Raw genomic sequence first — 17602 nt, 5'->3', positions numbered from 1 at the left:
CATCGGGGCTGGCCCCCCCACAGCCGACAGCCCCCAGCTCTGCCCACGTCTCCTCTGCGCCCTCCCCTGAACCACTGCTGCCCCTCCGGTTCTGTTTCTCTGAGTCCGTTTGGATCCCCGTAGTGACACAGTCAGCTTTTGCCCACCGCCGCGCCACCCACGACCCCACTGCACACGACGCCTTCCCCTGCTTCCCGCCACGTTGCCTCTGCGCTTGGGTAGCACTTTGCGTTCACACCGCGGCTCCCAGGACGGCCCTCTGCTGTTGTTTTCTCTCTTGTAGGACATTTTATCAGAATAGATGACAGATCAGGCCTGTCACTAACACCTCATCAAACCCTTTCACGGGCGCTTCTCTGTGTGGCGCGGCCACCTCCAGCCTTGCAGCCCCGTCCTCTCTCCGGGTGGGTGTCCATTGTTTCCGGCGGGGGTGTCCTCCTCCAGGCAGCCCAGGGGCCTCCTGGGACCTCTCCCCCATCCTCTGGGCTGGATCCCAGGCCTTCCCCACCCACGGCCCGTTTAATCCCCCGCGTGCTGGAGCCCGGGGTCTGGCACCTTCCGGAGTCTTCCCGGGTCTTCTGTCCACCCTCACACTCGGCTGTAGTTTGGCTGAGCTTGGAATTCTAGGAAGAGTGTCAGCACAGCTCAGCAGTCTGAAGGCGCCTCTTCAGCTGATGTCCATGGGACACTGAGGCCCTTCTGATTCTCCATCTCTCGTGGTCTGCCTTCCTCTCTGGAAGCTGCTGGGACCTCCCCTTTAGCCCCAAGTTTCTGAGATTTCACAGTTTGCTGCGATGTGCGACCTTTTACAGTAGGTGGGCCAGCTGCACCCTTTGAATTTGGAAACCCGTGGCCACGAGTGCCAGGAAGCTCTCCTGAATTACTTCTTTAAAGGTGTCTTTTCGTTGACCTGCAAATTTTATTTCTCTCCTCCTCCTCTCATGGAAAATTACTTAGTTGTATCCCCAACTTTTTAATTTACTCTTAAAGATTGTTTTCATATTCTTAATTTCTGAGAACTCTTCCTTATTCATTAAATGGTCCTTTTAAAAGTAGCAACCTTCACTTGTTCACGGGTAACTTTTTCTTCTGAGGATACTAATTACAAGGTATTTAAATCTTTTCCTTTTCTTCCTACTTGGCGTTTTTCTGTTGTGTGCCTCTTCTGTTTGTTTTGGTTTCTGTATTTCTTGCTAGAGGAGATGGTCCTGCCCATCAAGGAACCCTGCCCTCCTCTGACAGCCTGCATCAGGGAGTCTGTGGGCTGGCTCCCTCTGCGGCCCCTGTGTCGGGGAGTCTGCGGGCTGGCTCCCCCTGCAGCCTGCCTGCTGTTTGGCGGTTTGGCCCGGGTCCCTGGCCTGCAGACCCATCACCTAGGTCTCTGTGTTTGTCTGCACATGACACGCTGTTCTGTGTGTGTGTCTTTTCTATTAAGGAAAAGTCTCCTCTTTGTAAGGGCACCGGTCACGTTGGGTTAGGGTCCACCAGCTCAGTGTGGCCTCATCTGAACCAGTCACATCTGCGAGGCCCCTGTCTCCAAATAAGGCCACGTTCGACACCTTGGGGCTAGGACTCCAGCTCGTGCATGTCAGGGCTTGTGACTTAACCCGTCGCGGGGCCTCCCTGGGCTAGCGTCCCACAAAAGGCTGTCTGCTCCCCACCCCGTCTCTGGCCTTCAGAGGCGCCTGGGGTGCCTGGGTCCCGGGAGCAGGCTGCCTGCTTCTCGCCGGGCTCCTGCTTTCCCAGGCCCCACTCACCCCGCTGGCTTTCTGTCCTACAGTTCGTGGCGTTGCTCTCCCGCAGCTGCTCCGCTCTGTGCCTCTCCTGGGGGGCAGGTGTTCTGAGCAGGTGTCTTTGCGGGGTTGCAGGGGAAGGGGTTCCATTGCAACCAGAAACAGCTGCTCTGCCTTTTCTGAGTATCTTTCTAATTCACGTCTCTCTTTTCCCCAAGGTGTCTCCCGCACTCGCCGGGGCTCCCACCGCTGCTAGGAGTGACCCACGCAGGCCGCAGAGATGGCCGGGGCCTCCGTGAAGGTGGCTGTGCGCGTCCGCCCCTTCAATTCCCGTGAGATGAGCCGCGACTCCAAGTGTATCATCCAGATGTCAGGAAGCACCACCAGTGAGTGTTGGCTGCGGTGGGGTGGGTGGGGTGGGTGGGGCTGCCCGTCCCCGGGGCCGTGGCCCTGGGCCTCCCCTCCAGGCGCAGCGGCTGCCTGCCTCGGGGTCCCTTCTCGTCCACATGGGGCGTTGGTTTCGGGGCTGCTGTAACAAACGACCACAAACTGGGCAGCTTCAAACAGAAACGTACTCTCGCACAGCTGTGGACACGAGTCCAAACTCAAGGTGTGATGGGGCTGCGTCCCCTGAGGTCCTGCCTCTGGCGGCTCCTGGTGGTGGCCTGTCGCTGTGTCACCCAGCCCCCTCGTTATTGGTGGCCTCCCTGCCTGTTTGTCTGTGTCTTTGTGTGGCCGTATAAGGACACCGGCCGTTGGATTTAGGAGCAGCCCTGAACTCACTTCAGTAACTAACTACAGCTTCAAAGACCCGGTTGAATAAGGTCATATTCTGAGGTTCAGGTGGATGTGAGTTCTGGGGACGCTTTTCAACCCAGGACACGAGGCTCCCGGTTTCTCGTCTTGTTTCAGTGCCCTTGGTTTAGAAGCGTTTTCCTTTGTTTGCTCTTTTGTTTTGTTTCTAATTGTAAGTCATCTCAAGCGTTTCTGAGAAGTGGGTGGCCTGGCGCCCACAGAATGAACAGGGAGTCGTGAACTGAGAGCAGGTCCGGAAGGCAGAGCCCCAGGCCCCTGCAGCACACAGGACCTGGCGGCCTGAGGCGCAGAGAGGACTTAGCCCCGAGCCTCCCTGCTCTTGGGCCAGGCCGCCCGCCCCCAGGCCCCGCGGGCTCATGCGCAGCCTGGCCTTCCTGCCTCCAGCCTTCCTACTAAGTCCCGGCCAGCTGGGGCCAGTGTGTGCTCCAGGGAATGGACCACTGTTCTGGACAGTCCACTGGGACCCTTCTGACCTCCTCCCGCGCAGACACCGCTGTTTGCTCGCTGCCGTCTTTCCCACAAGGCCCTTGTTGGCCGGCAGCCTCTCTACGGTCTCAAAGCCTAGCTCATCAGAGAAGTCAGCCCCTTTGCCACACTATTCTGGAATGTTCTGGGCTCCAAATTGAAAGAGACCAGGCATGGGGGACCGCAGAAAGGAGCTTGAGTGTAGCCAGGAGAGAGTGATGCGGTTCTGCTAGAGAAATGGCTGAAGATGTGTGGTGTCAGAGGGGGTCCCTGGAGGCTGGTGGGGCCCTGGTCAGCAAGGGTGCCGGGGGCCTGTGGTCACCGGCCGGCTCCAGGCTTCGATGCCCTTGGTGCTCCCTGCCAGCGCCGTGCAGGGGCAGCTCGCCGGCTTGAGCTGCCTGTCCCTGGGGGCTGCCATGGGGGTCGTGTTGGGCTCCCCACTCGCAGGGGTTGCCTGGTCTCATCTGCTGCCCCGAGCCCCAGAGGGGTGGAGCTGGCCCCCGCAGGGAGGAGAAGGTGGGGGTCCCTTCACTGTCAGAGCGAACGTTCCTGAGGCCCAGCCTGCACCAGGCCCCACTCCTGGCAGGGGGCCAAGGAGCAGGACAGCGTCCTCACTGCCCCCAGGGATGACGCTCCAGTGGGGACGCGGAGGAGGAAGTAGACAGGCCGGTGGCAGGGGTCGTGCCTCGCGGAATCAGGCCGGCGGTGATGGGTGGGCGCTTGTTGGGGGTGCGGGGTGTGAGAGCCAAGTCAGAGCAGCGGGGAGCTGCCCCAGCCATCAGAGAGGGTGCGGCCGAGCGTCCTCGCTGACGGGTAGTGAGGGCGGACAGGAGCCCGACTCTGAGCGAACTCCCCCGAAACCCCTGACCTGATGTTTCGGTGTCTGTTTCAGCGAGGCCACCTCCTAAATCCTGCAGGTGTTGGGCAGTGGCCTCGTTCCCCACCCGCCCGTGACTCTGTGCCAGTTTCCGTGGTGTAAATACTGCCCCCGTGGCCAGTTTCAAGCCACGAGGGGTTTAACCACAACCCGCAGAGCTCCTCCGCGCTGAACCACGAGCTCCGGGAGGAGCCAGGACGGCTCCTGGGCTCTTGGGCCTCAGACCCTGAGAAGCGGCTTTTCCTGTTCAGCCCCTTTCTGCTGCTCCCGCCTCCTGTCCAGCTGGCACCCCCGTGGCTCTCATCTTTGTCCCCTGTGCTCCTGCAGAGCCGGGCCGCTCGCCCAGAGACGGGTGAGGGCACAGAGCTGTCCAGTGAGCAGGCCTGAGTCCCCCACTCAGCAGCCCGGGGTCCCGTCCCCTCTCCTCAGACCCACAAAAGGGAGAGACCCATGAGCTGAGGTGGCTGCCTGTCCAGCCTCTGCCCAGGCAGCTTGCTCTGGGGAGGCCTTGGAAGCACTGGTGGAGAGCAGGCCTGGGGTGGACTCTGGGAAGGCCATACCCCTCTGCAGCTCAGAACCCCCAGGGCCAGGGGTCCCAGCCACACCCGGGACCCTGCTCGAGGGGAGGGGGCAGGTGACAGCAGATCCTGAGGGTCAGGGCAGCTCTGCCTGGCAGTCCCCGCGGCGGGCTCTCCTTGTGGATCCACTCCCCGCTCACAGACCCTCGCTGTTGCCCAGTACCCCTTCAGCACGTCCGAGCCCTGGCCCTGGGGGGCTCCCACCTCAGGGAGCTCACGGTCCACACAGCGTGTAGGGCAAACGCCCCCAACCCGGACACTGTCAGAGCGAGGTCGGCGCCTGGGCTGGGCAGGTGTCCTGGCTGACAACGGTGAGAGGCTGGATGGGGCGGGGCCGGGCCTGTCTGGACCCCGGGCCGCGGGGCAGGGAGCAGGAGGCGTGGTGCACGGGGGGGCGCTGGCAGGGCGAGCTGTCTGAGGCTGGGCCCAGGCCGCGATGTGCAGGCAGCACTGTGATTGTTGTCTCCACGGCGCCGGCATGATCTGCTCTCGGTTTCAGACGGCCGTGTCCCCGGTCCCAGCAGGAGCTGAACCCGGGCAGTCAGGTCTCCTCTCAGCCTGGCTCCTGGAGGCAGCATGGACACGACCCCTTCTGGGCTCCAAAGAAAGGGCTGCGCTGGTCAGTCACCTGCTCCCTGCTGCTGGCTTCCCAAGGGTGCCGTGTCCCCCCAGAACTCCTCAAGCCTGGGGTCTGGGGCCCCAAGCGGGGTCAGCCCCAGGGACGAGGCTCCTAGGGACAGCTGTGCTGTGAGTAGGGTGTTTAGCCAGGGCAAACAACGAGGAGCCCGCCCGCAAACTGCGGGGCCCGGGCGGCTGTGGAAGCTTGGCTGGGCCGCTGGGGCTTAGCTCCCCCGGCACCACAGCAGAGCCCCGTGGCCCTGGCGGCTTAGACGCTGGTCTGGAGGTGGAAGCACGAGATCAGGGTGTCGCAGGGCTGGCTCCTCCTGAGGTCGGGGCTGAGAAGCCCCTCCCCAGTCTCTGCCTCCGTCCTCACAGGGCCGTCTCCCCATGTGGGTAGGCGTCTGTGTTAAATTCCCTCTCTTATAAGGACATCAGTCCTGTGGATTAGGGCCCATCTTAGTCCAGTGTGACCTCATCCTTACCAGTTACATCTGCAGGGAGCCAGGCTCCAAATAAGGTCACATTCTGATGTCTTTGGGGTTCGGACTCAACGTGTGAATTTTGGCGGGGTGTAATTCAACCTACAGCAAGGGTGGGCTTGTTCTCTTGGTGGGAGCTGCAGGCCGTCCTGGACACGTGCTGATGGGGCAGGGGTGTGGGGTCCTGGAGGCTGAGCCTGGGAAGACGAGGCCCCCAGCCCCCTGCGGCTGAGGAAAGCCAGTTCAAGGGGCGGGCAGACACGGCCTTTGCCTCCAGGTATGGGGGTGCTGGCGCGAGGGTCTGGGCTGCTCAGGTGGGACGGCATGGTGAGGAGTGGCCTCCCACGTGGCCTGGAGCCCTTAGCGCTGGGCTGACCCCACTCCCGGTGGACGTGAAAACCCAGAGAGGCTTCTGCCCCCAGCCAGCTCCTGGAGTCCTGTGTCAACACAGACACCGGGGGTGCAGACAGTGTCCTGGAGGGCAGTCTGATGGGGCAGTGGCTTTCTGCCCAGCCACCAAGGACACGCTGCCTGCTGGGTCTACGCCTCGCAAGCCATGACCTGTCCAGGGCCGGGAGACACTGGGGTGCTGCAGTCTTGGGGGATCCTGGGACACCCCCTGGCAGTGGGCAAGGCAGCATTGCGAGTCCAAGGCTTCGTTCTTCCTTTGATGACCTGACGTTTCGAGAGCACCGCCTCCGGCCAGCAGAGGTGTAGCTGGGGGTGGGAGGTGCGGGGAGGGACAGATCTATGCAGAGGACCGTCCCTGGAGCCCCTGAGAGCAGACCCAGCCGGGACCTGCAGGTGCACCAGCAGGAGGAGGAATACACTGGGTGGTGTCCCTGCAGAGGGACAGTCAGCACGCCCCGGGCACCCGGGCCAGCACACGGGTGTGGTGTGCGGAGACCGGGCTGTGACTGTGACGGAGTGCTCAGCCTTCTGGGCACTCCTAGGGTGCGTGCATGCAGAGCAGACGCAGATAGACCTGGGTGGGGGGAGGTGAGCAGGGTGTGGACCCGAGGGATGAGGGTGGGCCGCAGGCTCCTGGTCTGACCCAGTGTCTACAGGGACAGCTCCGGGCTGTCTTGGTGGGCAGCAGACAGAGGTGGGCACAGAGATGGCTTGCCTACCTGGAAATGGGGTCCTCGTCCCTTCCCATTGCGGGGACTGGTTTTTCTAGGGCCAGAGGCCTCTGAGCACTCCACCTTCCTGCCTTGGGGTCCCTCTCAGGTGGGCGTGTCCAGGGGCAGCCTGTCCCTGCACCACAGCTCTAACCCCGCACCGCAGCTCTAACCCCTGTGCTCATCCCCCTCCCGCAGCCATCGTGAACCCTAAGCAGCCCAAGGAGACACCAAAAAGCTTCAGCTTCGACTATTCCTACTGGTCACACACCTCCGTAAGTCCAGGACTAGGACCCGGGGGGTGGGCTGCTGCGGTGTGGGTGCTGGCTCAGCCCTGCTCGCTTTGTGGCTCTTGGCCAGTCCCTTGACCTCTCTGAGCTGGGTGAGGGGGCTCAGGGACCCGGGTGGGGGGCAGAGGGCTGAGGCCTGGGGGAGGGGCCTTCTCTCCTGAGAGGCCTTGTGTGTGGAAGGTCGCCCTGAGCTGCAACACGCACTGTCCACAGCTGAGGCAGGGGCCAAGGGGCTGTCAGCTCACTGTGGGCGGTTTCCCAGGGTCCGAGCCATACGTCCATTTGCTTGCCAGCTTCTCCTCCCCCAGACATCCCAAACTCACCTGCCCACCTGGCGCCAGCCCCTGCGCGCCCTCCACTACACCTGGGAGCCTGGGAGGCCTCCGCCATCCAGCCCACACCCCGTCCTGCCCATCCCCCAGCCTCCTGAACCCTGAAGGTGTCCAGGCCCCCTGCCCCAGGGCCAGGGCCCACTGTAGGTCATATGTCTGAGTGCCTGGCCCCAGAGCAGCCCCAGGGCTCCCCATGTCACCTCCCTGTCCAGCCCCTCCTCCTCCTATCCCCAGAGTAATCCCGGGCGCATCTAAAGTAACCGGCTGTCTTCAGGACCGTGTCCATGCACTACGGCCTGGCTCCCTGAGCCCCTGGGCCCCTGGGCCCTGCCACCTCTCCTACCCCTACCTCATCACTCCCACGGCTGCCACACTGAGCCTTGATTTTGAGCACCGTGTCATGTGCTCCCACCTCTGAGCCCTCACATATGCTGTTCCCTCTGCAGAAATGTCCTTCTTTCCACCCTGTCCCACCCTGGCCTGGCCAGATCCCCCCACTCTTCCCTCCAGAAGTGGCCCACCACCCCCTCGGGGTTATCTCCGTTTTCCAGGTCACCTGTGAGTGGTGGGCGGGGCAGGCGTCCCTCCCCACTGTGCTGGCCCTGGTGCCCCAGGCCCTGGGCGTCATGTGGGTGCTCAGTGAGCAGGGTGGGCTGAGGCGTCTGCAAGCCCAGTCTCTGGCAGCCACACCCCCTCCCTTGTCCTGCAGCCGGAAGACATCAACTACGCCTCGCAGAAGCAGGTGTACCGGGACATCGGTGAGGAGATGCTGCAGCACGCCTTCGAGGGCTACAACGTCTGCATCTTCGCCTACGGGCAGACCGGGGCCGGCAAGTCCTACACCATGATGGGCAAGCAGGAGAAGGACCAGCAGGGCATCATCCCGCAGGCACGCGGGTTGGGGCCGGGCAGGGCCGGGCGGGGCGGGGCCGAGCGGGGCCGGTGGCCTGAGGCCTGTGAGCGCAGCGCCTGCTGGGCCCCAGGAGAGCAGCCTTGGAGAGCAGGGGCCGGAGGGGAGGGTGGGGGCAGGGCCGGAGGGGCAGCGAGGGGCAGACCGGCTGTGAAAAGGCTGGAGACCCAGATCTGGGGGTGGCTAGCTGCAGGAGGGCCCGGCCCTGGGCGGTGCCCACAGCGGTCACATCCATAAGACAAGGTACTGGGGCAGTCCTTCCCGGGGAGGGCCGTGAGGACTGGTGGCCCGCTGAGGGATGCCTCGGTAACTGCTTGGATCGCAGCCCCCCGGGTGGGTCTCCGAATCTGAGCCGGTCAGTACTTGACCTGGTCAGGACAGGGAGGGTGCCAGGTGGTCTGCAGCACGGTAGGCCCTCCACCTCATGCAGACAAGTGTGAGGGGCAGACGGTCCGTAGGAGAGAGTCGGACATCAGCCAAAGGGGAGGTTCTCCCTGAGTTAAGCAGAAGACAGGGACTCCTTGGCTGCAGGCCTCTCAGTGCCTTTAAGATGGACTGGGATGGGGTGAGAGGGGCCCGGGAGAGCATGTCCAGCCTGGGTTGCAGGCTGCCCACAGCACCTTGAGGGCGGAGCTCCGGGAACAGCCCCGCCCAGAGTTTGTGTGTCCTCTGTCCCCACAGCTCTGCGAGGACCTGTTCTCCCGCATCAATGACACCACCAATGACAACATGTCCTACTCCGTGGAGGTAGGGCTCTCCTTGCGTCCAGCCCTGGGAGTGTGGCTCTACTGATTTAAAGTCAGCCCCCGAGGATCCACGGGTCTGTGCCCGTGGTTTGTCACTCACTCATGGACGAGGCAGACACGCGGTGCCGGGGGCGGTTCTCTGCTCCGTGATGTTTAGTGAGCAGCTTCTCTGCTCCGAGCTGCATAGCTGGGCTGTGCTGTGGGCAAGGTGGCCCTGGTGTGACCGCGTCGGGTGAGCCCCGGCATGGCGGTGGGTAGGACAAAGCCAGGCAGGCAGGGGTGGGCTGACACCCCCAACGTACGCGTTCACCCAGGGGCCATGGCCCCACCGGCGGCGGGGAGCCCGTGGTGTGCCTGCCCGCTGCTCCCTCCACTTCCGGGGTCCCTCATGTCACCTCTGCCCTGCAGGTCAGCTACATGGAGATTTACTGCGAGCGTGTCCGTGACCTCCTGAACCCCAAGAACAAGGGCAACCTGCGTGTGAGGGAGCACCCGCTGCTGGGGCCCTACGTGGAGGACCTCTCCAAGCTGGCAGTCACCTCCTACAATGACATCCAGGACCTCATGGACTCGGGGAACAAGGCCCGGTGCGTGCGGGGTGACACGCCCACCCTCCCCCACGCAGTTGCTCGTCTCTCTGAGGGAGGCCCTGTCCTTAGGGCCCCTGGTGGTCTCCCCATGGGGTGGGGGCCTTATGGGCCTAAGATCATTCATCTCCATGGGGTCTGCTCCTCCCGGGGGTTCAGGCACCCTGGGGTGATGGTGGCTGCCCTGAGTGGGACCACACTGTGAGGACAACCTTGTCTGCTCCGAGGGCAGAGGGCCCTCTGGGCAGGGTACGGGGCTGGGGGCATGGGGGGTCATCTGCAAGGCACTGCCAGCCGTAAGCAATTAGTCTCCATGGCCGTGGTGCCCTTGGCCTCCCTGTCCTGGAGAGTCTGCCCTGGTTGTCACAGCCACAGTCCCCTGTCGGCCACCTGGGGACTCCCGGAGGGTGAGGATCCCCGGGTCAGTCTCCAACACCCTTTACCTTACCAGTGGCCCCATGGGGGTGGGTGCTGTTCTGACAAGGCCCCCCTGTGGAGGCAGCTGTCGCCCAGTCTGTGGGCTCCCGAGGGCTCTGCCCGTCGGTGGCATCAGGACCAGCCACTGGCCTCCACTCAGGCAGCCTGGCCTTGTCCCCAGGGCCACACTAGGATGGGCGGTGGTGCCCCCTTTTCTTTCTGGGGGCCTTTCCACGTCACAGCCAAGGAGCTGTTACTGGGGAGCTGGCTGAGCAGTGCCTGGACTCTGCTGAGCCCCTGGGAGTGGGGAGAGGGCCCGGTCACAGCGCCCTGAGCGCCAGGCTCCAGCTGGAGCCCCGATGGATGTGGTGGACAGACGAGGGGGCCCTGCTCAAACTCTGACAGGAGGCACAGTCGCCACCAGGCCGGACAGGGCTGCCCCTGGAACCCCGGGGAGCTGATTTCTCATGACCTGGTCGGGCGGGCTGGCACCACCAGTGACCCTCACGCCTGACCACAGGACAGTGGGTGACAGAGTGTGGCTTCTGTTCCTCCAGGACAGTGGCGGCCACGAACATGAATGAGACCAGCAGCCGCTCCCACTGCCGTCTTCAACATCATCTTCACTCAGAAGCGCCACGATGCAGAGACCAACATCACCGCAGAGAAGGTGGGCCAGGCCCTGGTGGGCAGGGCCCGGGCTGGGGACTGGGTCAGGCTGGTCAGGCGGGACAAGGAGGCCAAGCCGAACACTGGTCCACGAGAAGTGGGCAGCGTCCTCGCATTGGGCGGGGACTGTCCCCTGCCCAGTCTGGGCCTCAGCGAGAGGTTGACCAGGTCTTCACTGCCACCTCGTCTGGGTGTTTGGTGCCACCTGGGCATGGAAGGGACTGAGCTGAGGGGCTGTGGACCCCCGGATCTGCCTCCTGCCAGGCAGTTTCGGTGGAGACTGGAGGGAGGGGCGGAGGAAGGATGTCTCCAGGGCTACACCACAGGGGAGGCGCCGACGTCTGCAAGCACAAAGGAGAGGTTGTGTTGAGGGGGAGCCACCCGCCCGCTGCCCGAGCCCCAGGTGCCTTTCCCCTGCACCTCTGCCTGGTCAGCAGACCCGGGCAGGGTGTCGTCCGCTGGGGCCTTTATCCAGACGCCTGTCTGTGGGCACTGGGAAGGGGCAGCAGGGCGGGCGCCGAGGCTTCCTGTCCCTCCACCACGCTGACCCTAGACGTGGTGTTTTCTCCGATGGACCCTCGCCCCTGCCCTGCCCTCCAGGCCCACTCCTGGGGGACCTCAGCTGCCTCCTGTGGGCAGGGCTTTCCTGGGCAGCACCCTGGGGTCCACAGAGGGGCTAGGGGCAGTGAGGGCCACTCAGTCCCTGAGGATGTCAGGGTCACTCGGAGGCTGGGGAGGGTGGCAAGGGGAGCTGGGCCTGGGTCCGCCTGGCGGCAGGCTGCCTGCTGTCCCCACCCTTGGGCTCGGGGCACCAGGAGGTCCCACTGGGTGAGTCCTGTCTGCAGCATCTGTGGCGCAAGAGGGGCTGGGCCTCCCCCGGATGCAGGTGGCCGTCTGGCCTGGGCTGCGGGAGTGTTGGTGGGGCCCCTGCCTGGTGCCCAGGCCGGTGCCAGGTGCAGCCGAGCCCTCACAAGGCCTCCAAGCTATGGGCTCTTCAGAGCTTGGTTCGAGTCCTGCCACAGACGAGGAGCCCCAACTGCGGAAGCGGGCGACTGTGACAGGACACCCCGTGTGAGGAGTGCCTGGCGCAGAGAGCAGCTCGGCTGCAGTGCCAGGTGCTGGGGGACCAGGGTGGGCGGCCTCCCAGGGGAGGAGGCTTTGGGAGAGCTGTGAGCAGAGGAGGCTCTGCCCTGTGGGTCGAGAGGTCTAGGCCCCACTCCTTCCCTCCTCTGGTGGCTCCTCGAGGCTGGCCTGGGGAGATGGGATCCCCACTCGGGCTCTCGGTCTCCTGCATGGGGCCTGTTTGCTGTCGCAGGTGAGCAAGGTCAGCCTGGTGGACCTGGCCGGGAGCGAGCGTGCCGACTCCACGGGGGCCAAGGGCACGCGCCTCAAGGTAGGGGGGCCGGAAGGTCTGCACCTGCTGGACTCACAGCCGGGGCCCGATGCCCGTGCCACGGCCCTGGGGACACAGACTGAGACGCCGGCGGGAATGGGGCTCAGTGGTGGGTGGCAGGAAGGGGGGAGCCCCAGTTTTGGGGAGAGGCAGGGGAGGGCGTTCAGGCCCGGGACCGCTGGGGTGGGGGGCTCCCTGACGTCTGTCCTCCCCACACAGGAGGGAGCCAACATCAACAAGTCCCTGACCACCTTGGGGAAGGTCATCTCTGCTCTGGCCGAGATGGTGAGCGGCCTGGGCGGCTGCAGCCGATGGTGGGGAGGACGGTGGGGTGGATGGTGGGATGGACAGCGGGTTGGGGGTGCCCGACCTGCCCTCCTGCTGGCCGGTCCCCGAGGGGCTTGGTTGTGGAGAAGCCCAGAGGTGGGGGTCCCAGCCGGGAGCAGCCATCCTGTCACTCCTGAGTCTCCGTCTCCTTACTGGTGAGGAGGGGACATGCCAGGCTCTCTCCAGCCTCAGACACTTTGTCTTTGCCTTTGCAGGACTCGGGGCCCAACAAGGTAAGCACACCCTCCCTCGGGGGAGGGTGTCCGGGGTGCTGGCCATGGGAGGTAGAGGGGTGACGATGAGAGCGGGGAGATGACTACGGGTTGGGAGGTGCCTCCCCCAGGACAGCCCTGGGCTGTGAGGGGACCTGGACAGAGGGCCTCTGGGTGGCAGCTCCGGGGTGGAGGCCTGAGCAGGAGCTCTGAGGAGCTGTGAAGGAAGGGCGCGGAGCACGAGAGGGGCTCCGAGGACCTGCCTGGGGAGCCGCGAGGAACATACGCGGTGTGCGGAGCCACGTTGGGTGGGACAGGGAGCCACGTGAGGGACCGCGGGGGACCTGTGAAGGGCCCTGTGTAAGAGGGCGTGCGGGGCGCGAGGAGCTCCATGCGGACCGTGTGCGGAGGTGTTGGAATCCCGGGGCTGTGGAGACCTGATGGAAGGGCAGGAAGCCCCGTGAGCAGCGGGAGCTGCGCGCTGCGCTGTGGGAGGAGCTGTGCACAGGGGTGGCAGGGACTGCAGGGCACTGTGTGAGGGACCACGTGTGTCCCGGTGTGACGCCCTGAGGGGCGCGAGGAGACGTGTAAGGGTCTGGGCGAGGGGCTGTGAGAGGGACTTGGCAGGACCCGAGTGAGAGGAGCTCGAGGAGCGAGCTGAGGGTCTGCCTGGAGTGGGGAGCCGGTGGGGTATGAGGATGCTGAGGCCAGAGAGGGCAGGGCCTGAGCTGGCCTCGAGCCCCGGGTCAGAATCCGGCTGGTCGTGGTGGAGGGGGAGCAGTGGGGGGGTCTCACGAAGGCTGCTTTAGCGCAGGACATGCCCTCGGGCTGCCGGTGGAGACTGGCTGGGAGGGCACGGGTGGCCGGTTTGGCTGTCAGGACAACGGAGGGCCGTGTGGCAAAGATCCAGGAGTGAGAGGGCAGAGGCTGGGAGGGCGGAGGAGAGGGAGGCGGTGGTGGTTCAGGGAGGAGCTGGCCTCCCCCTCAGGGGCCCTGGTGGGGAGTGAGCAGTGCTGAGGGAGCAGCGGGTCAAAGGGACTCGGCTCGTGCTCGTGGCTGGAGCGATGGTGCTTTGGAAACAATATGGCAGACTTAACTGCATCCTCGGGAATTAAATAACAGAAGCAAAGTGGAAAGAAAGGTTTTCACGCGGTGAGTTTCCAAAGGGAACAAAGAAAGCCCTCAGTCCCGCGGAGCCGTCGCCAGGCGGATGCTCTCACATCTGCTCACAGGGACGCCAGCGCAGCATTTCGGGAACCCACCTGACCGCGTGTCTCTAGAACTTTCAGGTGGTCTCAGAGATCGTTCCGAAGGGCATCGCCGCTGTGTCTGTGCCCAGAGAAGCAGCCACCTGGCGGTGGCATCTGTGTGTCCCCCAGGGTGGGCGCTGGGTGGGGGCAGGTCGTCCGGCCACCGCGGGGGCTGAGCAGATGCTCCTTAAGCAAACGTGTGCATGAACGAACGAGGAGATGCTGGAAAGCAGCTCAACAGCCAGGACTAGTGGAGCGGCCGGGTTGGCCTCGGAGCACCCGTGTGTGAGAAGTGGGGCCCAGCAGCCATTCCCCTGCTCGCTTCCGTGTTCTGAGTGACCACTGTTTGCCTTAGTAGAGGGACGAAGGGAGGCGCGTGAGGATGCTGCGCACCGCGGGGCGGGAGACCAGGTTGTTGGGGGGCTGGTTAGCGGGCTCCCCAAGGCTGCGGGAGGTCTCACCAGGAGAAGGAAGGCGCGTCTTGCGGAAGGGGAGAGGTGGCCCGAGGGCGCCGGCGGAGGCCGGCTGGTGCCGTGTGAGCCGCGAGGCTTTCTCCTCGTGGTCCATGGGGCTGCTGACGGGGTTTGACGGGGTGGTGGGATTGGCCTGGCCCTTCTGCCGGAGCTCAGGACACGCGTGCTGGGGTGCCGGCCCCCGCCCGGGCTCAGTCCGGCTGTGTGGCCCAGAGACGCAGCGGGACTGGCAGGGAGGCGGCTGAGGAATGTGCTAGCCAGTCCCTAACTCCAGCCCGAGTGGCAGCGCCTGGGGCTCCGGTGGGGAGAGGCCTTGGCAACAGGCCCAGCCCTGACCCCCCGGCAGCCTTGGCTTTGGGGGCCCGCCCCGCAGGCCTGTGCTCGCCCGCTGCCTCCCTTCTCCAGTGGGCTTGAGGTTGACCTTGAACGCTCCTCCTCCACAGAACAAGAAAAAGAAGAAGACGGATTTCATTCCATACCGGGACTCAGTGCTGACCTGGCTCCTCCGGGAAAACCTGGGTGAGGATGCGTGGCTTGCTGTCCTGGGGTCTGACACCCACCCCAGCTGCCACCCTGTCTTCCCACCTGGGATGGGTCCCATCCTTTCTGGGCTGAGATGTGAACCGGGGGCTCCTTCCAGAAGGCCTGGGCCAGTGGCCAGTGGTAGGTTAAGGAAGCAAGTCTGGAGGACCAGGATGGCCCTCAGAGAACCTCTCAGAACACGCACCCACCCTCATCAGTGCTCCTGGTTCAGGCCTGCGACACCCAGACCAGTAGCCACCCTTCTCGGGGCCTCAGTTTCCCCATGGAGACCTGGGACTCGGTGATTCTGGGGAGCCCTGCTTACTGGCTGGCTTTCGGGGAGCTTCTATGAATTACCCCTCCTCTGTTCACCTGAGGTCTGTCCATCTGAACCCCCAGCACGGACAGGACAGGCAGTGGTCCTGAGGGCTGCTGAGGCCCCTGACCCCGACAGGACACGCTGCCCAGTGTTCCTGCCTCTGCCGGGCTAGGAGCCCGAGCACGACTGGGTTAAACAGCGTGCCACCTGTTGGTTGCCAGGACCCATGCGGGCCCCGGGGCGGGAACCTGAGCTGAAATACTGGAGAAATATTCCAAACGGGAAGGATAAATGTGAAAGTTTTACTGGATGTAAACAGTTCTCATCTTGTAGTAAATGCCATAAAACCCTCCCCAGCTTTCCCCTGCATGACAGGGTGGGGGGCCTGCTTGGTGTGCGGTGACCCCACATGTGAGAAAACTCTGCTTAGAAGACGTGCCCCCCAGCTGTATGTGGCGGGGGTGGGGGCAGCCGGGCCCATCACCTGCTGGGATGACCGCGTCTCCCCTGCAGGTGGGAACTCGAGGACAGCGATGGTGGCCGCGCTGAGCCCCGCAGACATTAACTACGACGAGACGCTGAGCACCCTGAGGTGTGTCCTGGGTGGGAGTGGGGGGCCGTGCTCCTGGGGGAGGGCCGTGCTCCTCGGGGGGGCCGTGTTCCTGGTGGGGAGCCTGTGCCTCCGCTGGCTCCTGGGGGGGTGGGCCCTGTCCCCCCACGGGCTGGGGTGGGAGTAGATAATTCAAGGTGACTCCTTGGGGGCCATCTCACCTGGACTCCTTGAGGCTCCAAACGGCTGACGAGGGCACGTTCCCACCACCCTTGGGGGTGAACTTTATGGCCACAAGTGGCCCAGAGCCCAGGCCTCAGACCTGGAGAGCTGTGCTCATGGGCTGAGCAGTTTATACCTGCCCGTGGGCCATGAGAGCCACTGGGGGTCTTTAATGAGCAGGGGGACAGATGTGTCTGAAGGTCCCCGTGGCCAGGGCAGTGTGGCCCTGTGGGAGGCTACTTGGTGGCCTGGGTCAGCGCTCTGGTCTCTTGACCTCGCACCACAAGGGCCTTGGAATGCAGGTTAGACTTGCTCCGTCCACCCTGGGGCCACAGGTCCAGGTGCGAAGGCTCGCCGTGGGGAGAAGACACTACCCTGCGCCTCCCCCTCCTGGGGAGCCCACCTGTGGGTCAGTGGCCCCAGGGGCTCCCGTGGGGTGATCTTGTCTCTGTCCAGGCCCGGGCTGTGAGATGTCTCTGCAGCTGGGAGCTGGCAGGGCCCGGGGAGCCGGTGGGCCCGCAGGCACGGCCCAGCCCACAGCTCGCTGTGCTGCCTAGGTATGCGGACCGGGCCAAGCAGATCCGCTGCAACGCCGTCATCAATGAGGACCCCAACAACAAGCTGATCCGTGAGCTGCAGGACGAGGTCGCCCGGCTGCGGGACCTGCTGTGCGCCCAAGGGCTCGGCGACATCGCTGACAGTGAGTGTCTGCGCCCTCCAGTCCTCGGGGGCCTCCCTCCTGGGGCCACCCCCGCGGGCTGCGGCTGGGCTGGGGCAGGTCCAGCCGCCCTCCCGTCCCTGAGGGCCCACGTCCCAGGCCCTGCTCTGGGTTTGGGGTGGAGCTGCCTCTGGGTGGGAGGCCAGGGTTCTGGCCTTGGCCTGGGTGGGCTGCATGGTTCGGGTCTGCTGCTGGCCCAGGCAGGCCAGAGATGGTTTTCCTGGAGGCCACATCAGCGTCCACGGTGCCAGGATTTGGCGGTCCTGTGTCCTGCCAAAGACCACCGCCGCCCTGCCTGCCGCAGCGGGCGCCCTGGAGACAAACCTGTTCTTCTGTTTCTGTCTCTCCCCCACGCTTCCCTCCCCTTAGCCAACACTGTGCCCGGAGGACCCAAATGTGTGTATCCCCCTGCTGCTCTCTGCGCATCCCTGCTTCGCCTGGCCCGCGGGGTGTAGGGCAGCACGGGGGTGGGGGTACAGCTGCTCTCCTGCCTTCCCCTCTTTGGGGCTGGTGGGCAAGGGCCCCTTCGCTCACGGCGCCCCTGGTAGACACAGGGTCACAGCGCCTCGCAAGCCCGTGTTCCCGGTTCACTCCCCTCCGCACAGTGTCTGTATGGGAAACTGAGGCACAGAGCAGCCAAGGCCTCTCAGACCAAGCGTGGCTGAGACCAGTCTCTCTGACCCTCTGTGCTCCTAGAGGCCTGGGAAGCTCCTCGTATCAGCACAGAGGCTGGGACAGCTTGGAGGGCCCTCAGAGGGCTGGGTCTGTCCCGGCTCCTGGTTCTGGACCCCTCTGGCCCCAGGCACCCCAAGGCCCCCTCCCCTTGGAAATGCCAGGAGTCCGAATGCTGCCAGACCCACCCAGCCTGTGTGCCCGCTGGCCTTAGGCTGGCTTCCTGCCCCGGGCTGCAGGGTGGCTCGGTCCCCACCCCCCGCCCTGTGCTGTCCTGCACTTGCTGCTGCTCTGCGGTGTGTC

General features: G+C 64.5%; 1 protein-coding gene across 1 annotated transcript in view; it reads left to right on the top strand.

The window, feature by feature from the left end:
- Positions 1–17602, top strand: part of KIF1A (kinesin family member 1A) — an 83766-nt gene that overhangs the window by 20112 nt on the left and 46052 nt on the right. The window contains 14 exon segments of the mRNA XM_032480709.1: positions 1952–2119; positions 6889–6965; positions 8022–8201; positions 8904–8969; positions 9377–9555; positions 10530–10575; positions 10577–10642; positions 11957–12034; positions 12254–12319; positions 12577–12594; positions 14740–14815; positions 15651–15729; positions 16467–16609; positions 16997–17023. Coding sequence (XP_032336600.1) covers positions 2014–2119; positions 6889–6965; positions 8022–8201; positions 8904–8969; positions 9377–9555; positions 10530–10575; positions 10577–10642; positions 11957–12034; positions 12254–12319; positions 12577–12594; positions 14740–14815; positions 15651–15729; positions 16467–16609; positions 16997–17023 — 1207 coding nt within the window. The 5' untranslated portion in view covers positions 1952–2013.

This window comes from Camelus ferus, chromosome 5 (genome assembly GCF_009834535.1).
Source record: "Camelus ferus isolate YT-003-E chromosome 5, BCGSAC_Cfer_1.0, whole genome shotgun sequence".
In the NCBI taxonomy this organism is placed as follows: domain Eukaryota; kingdom Metazoa; phylum Chordata; class Mammalia; order Artiodactyla; family Camelidae; genus Camelus; species Camelus ferus.
The sequence above is the reverse complement of the archived record's forward strand: the minus strand, read 5'-3'. Positions and strand labels throughout refer to the sequence as shown.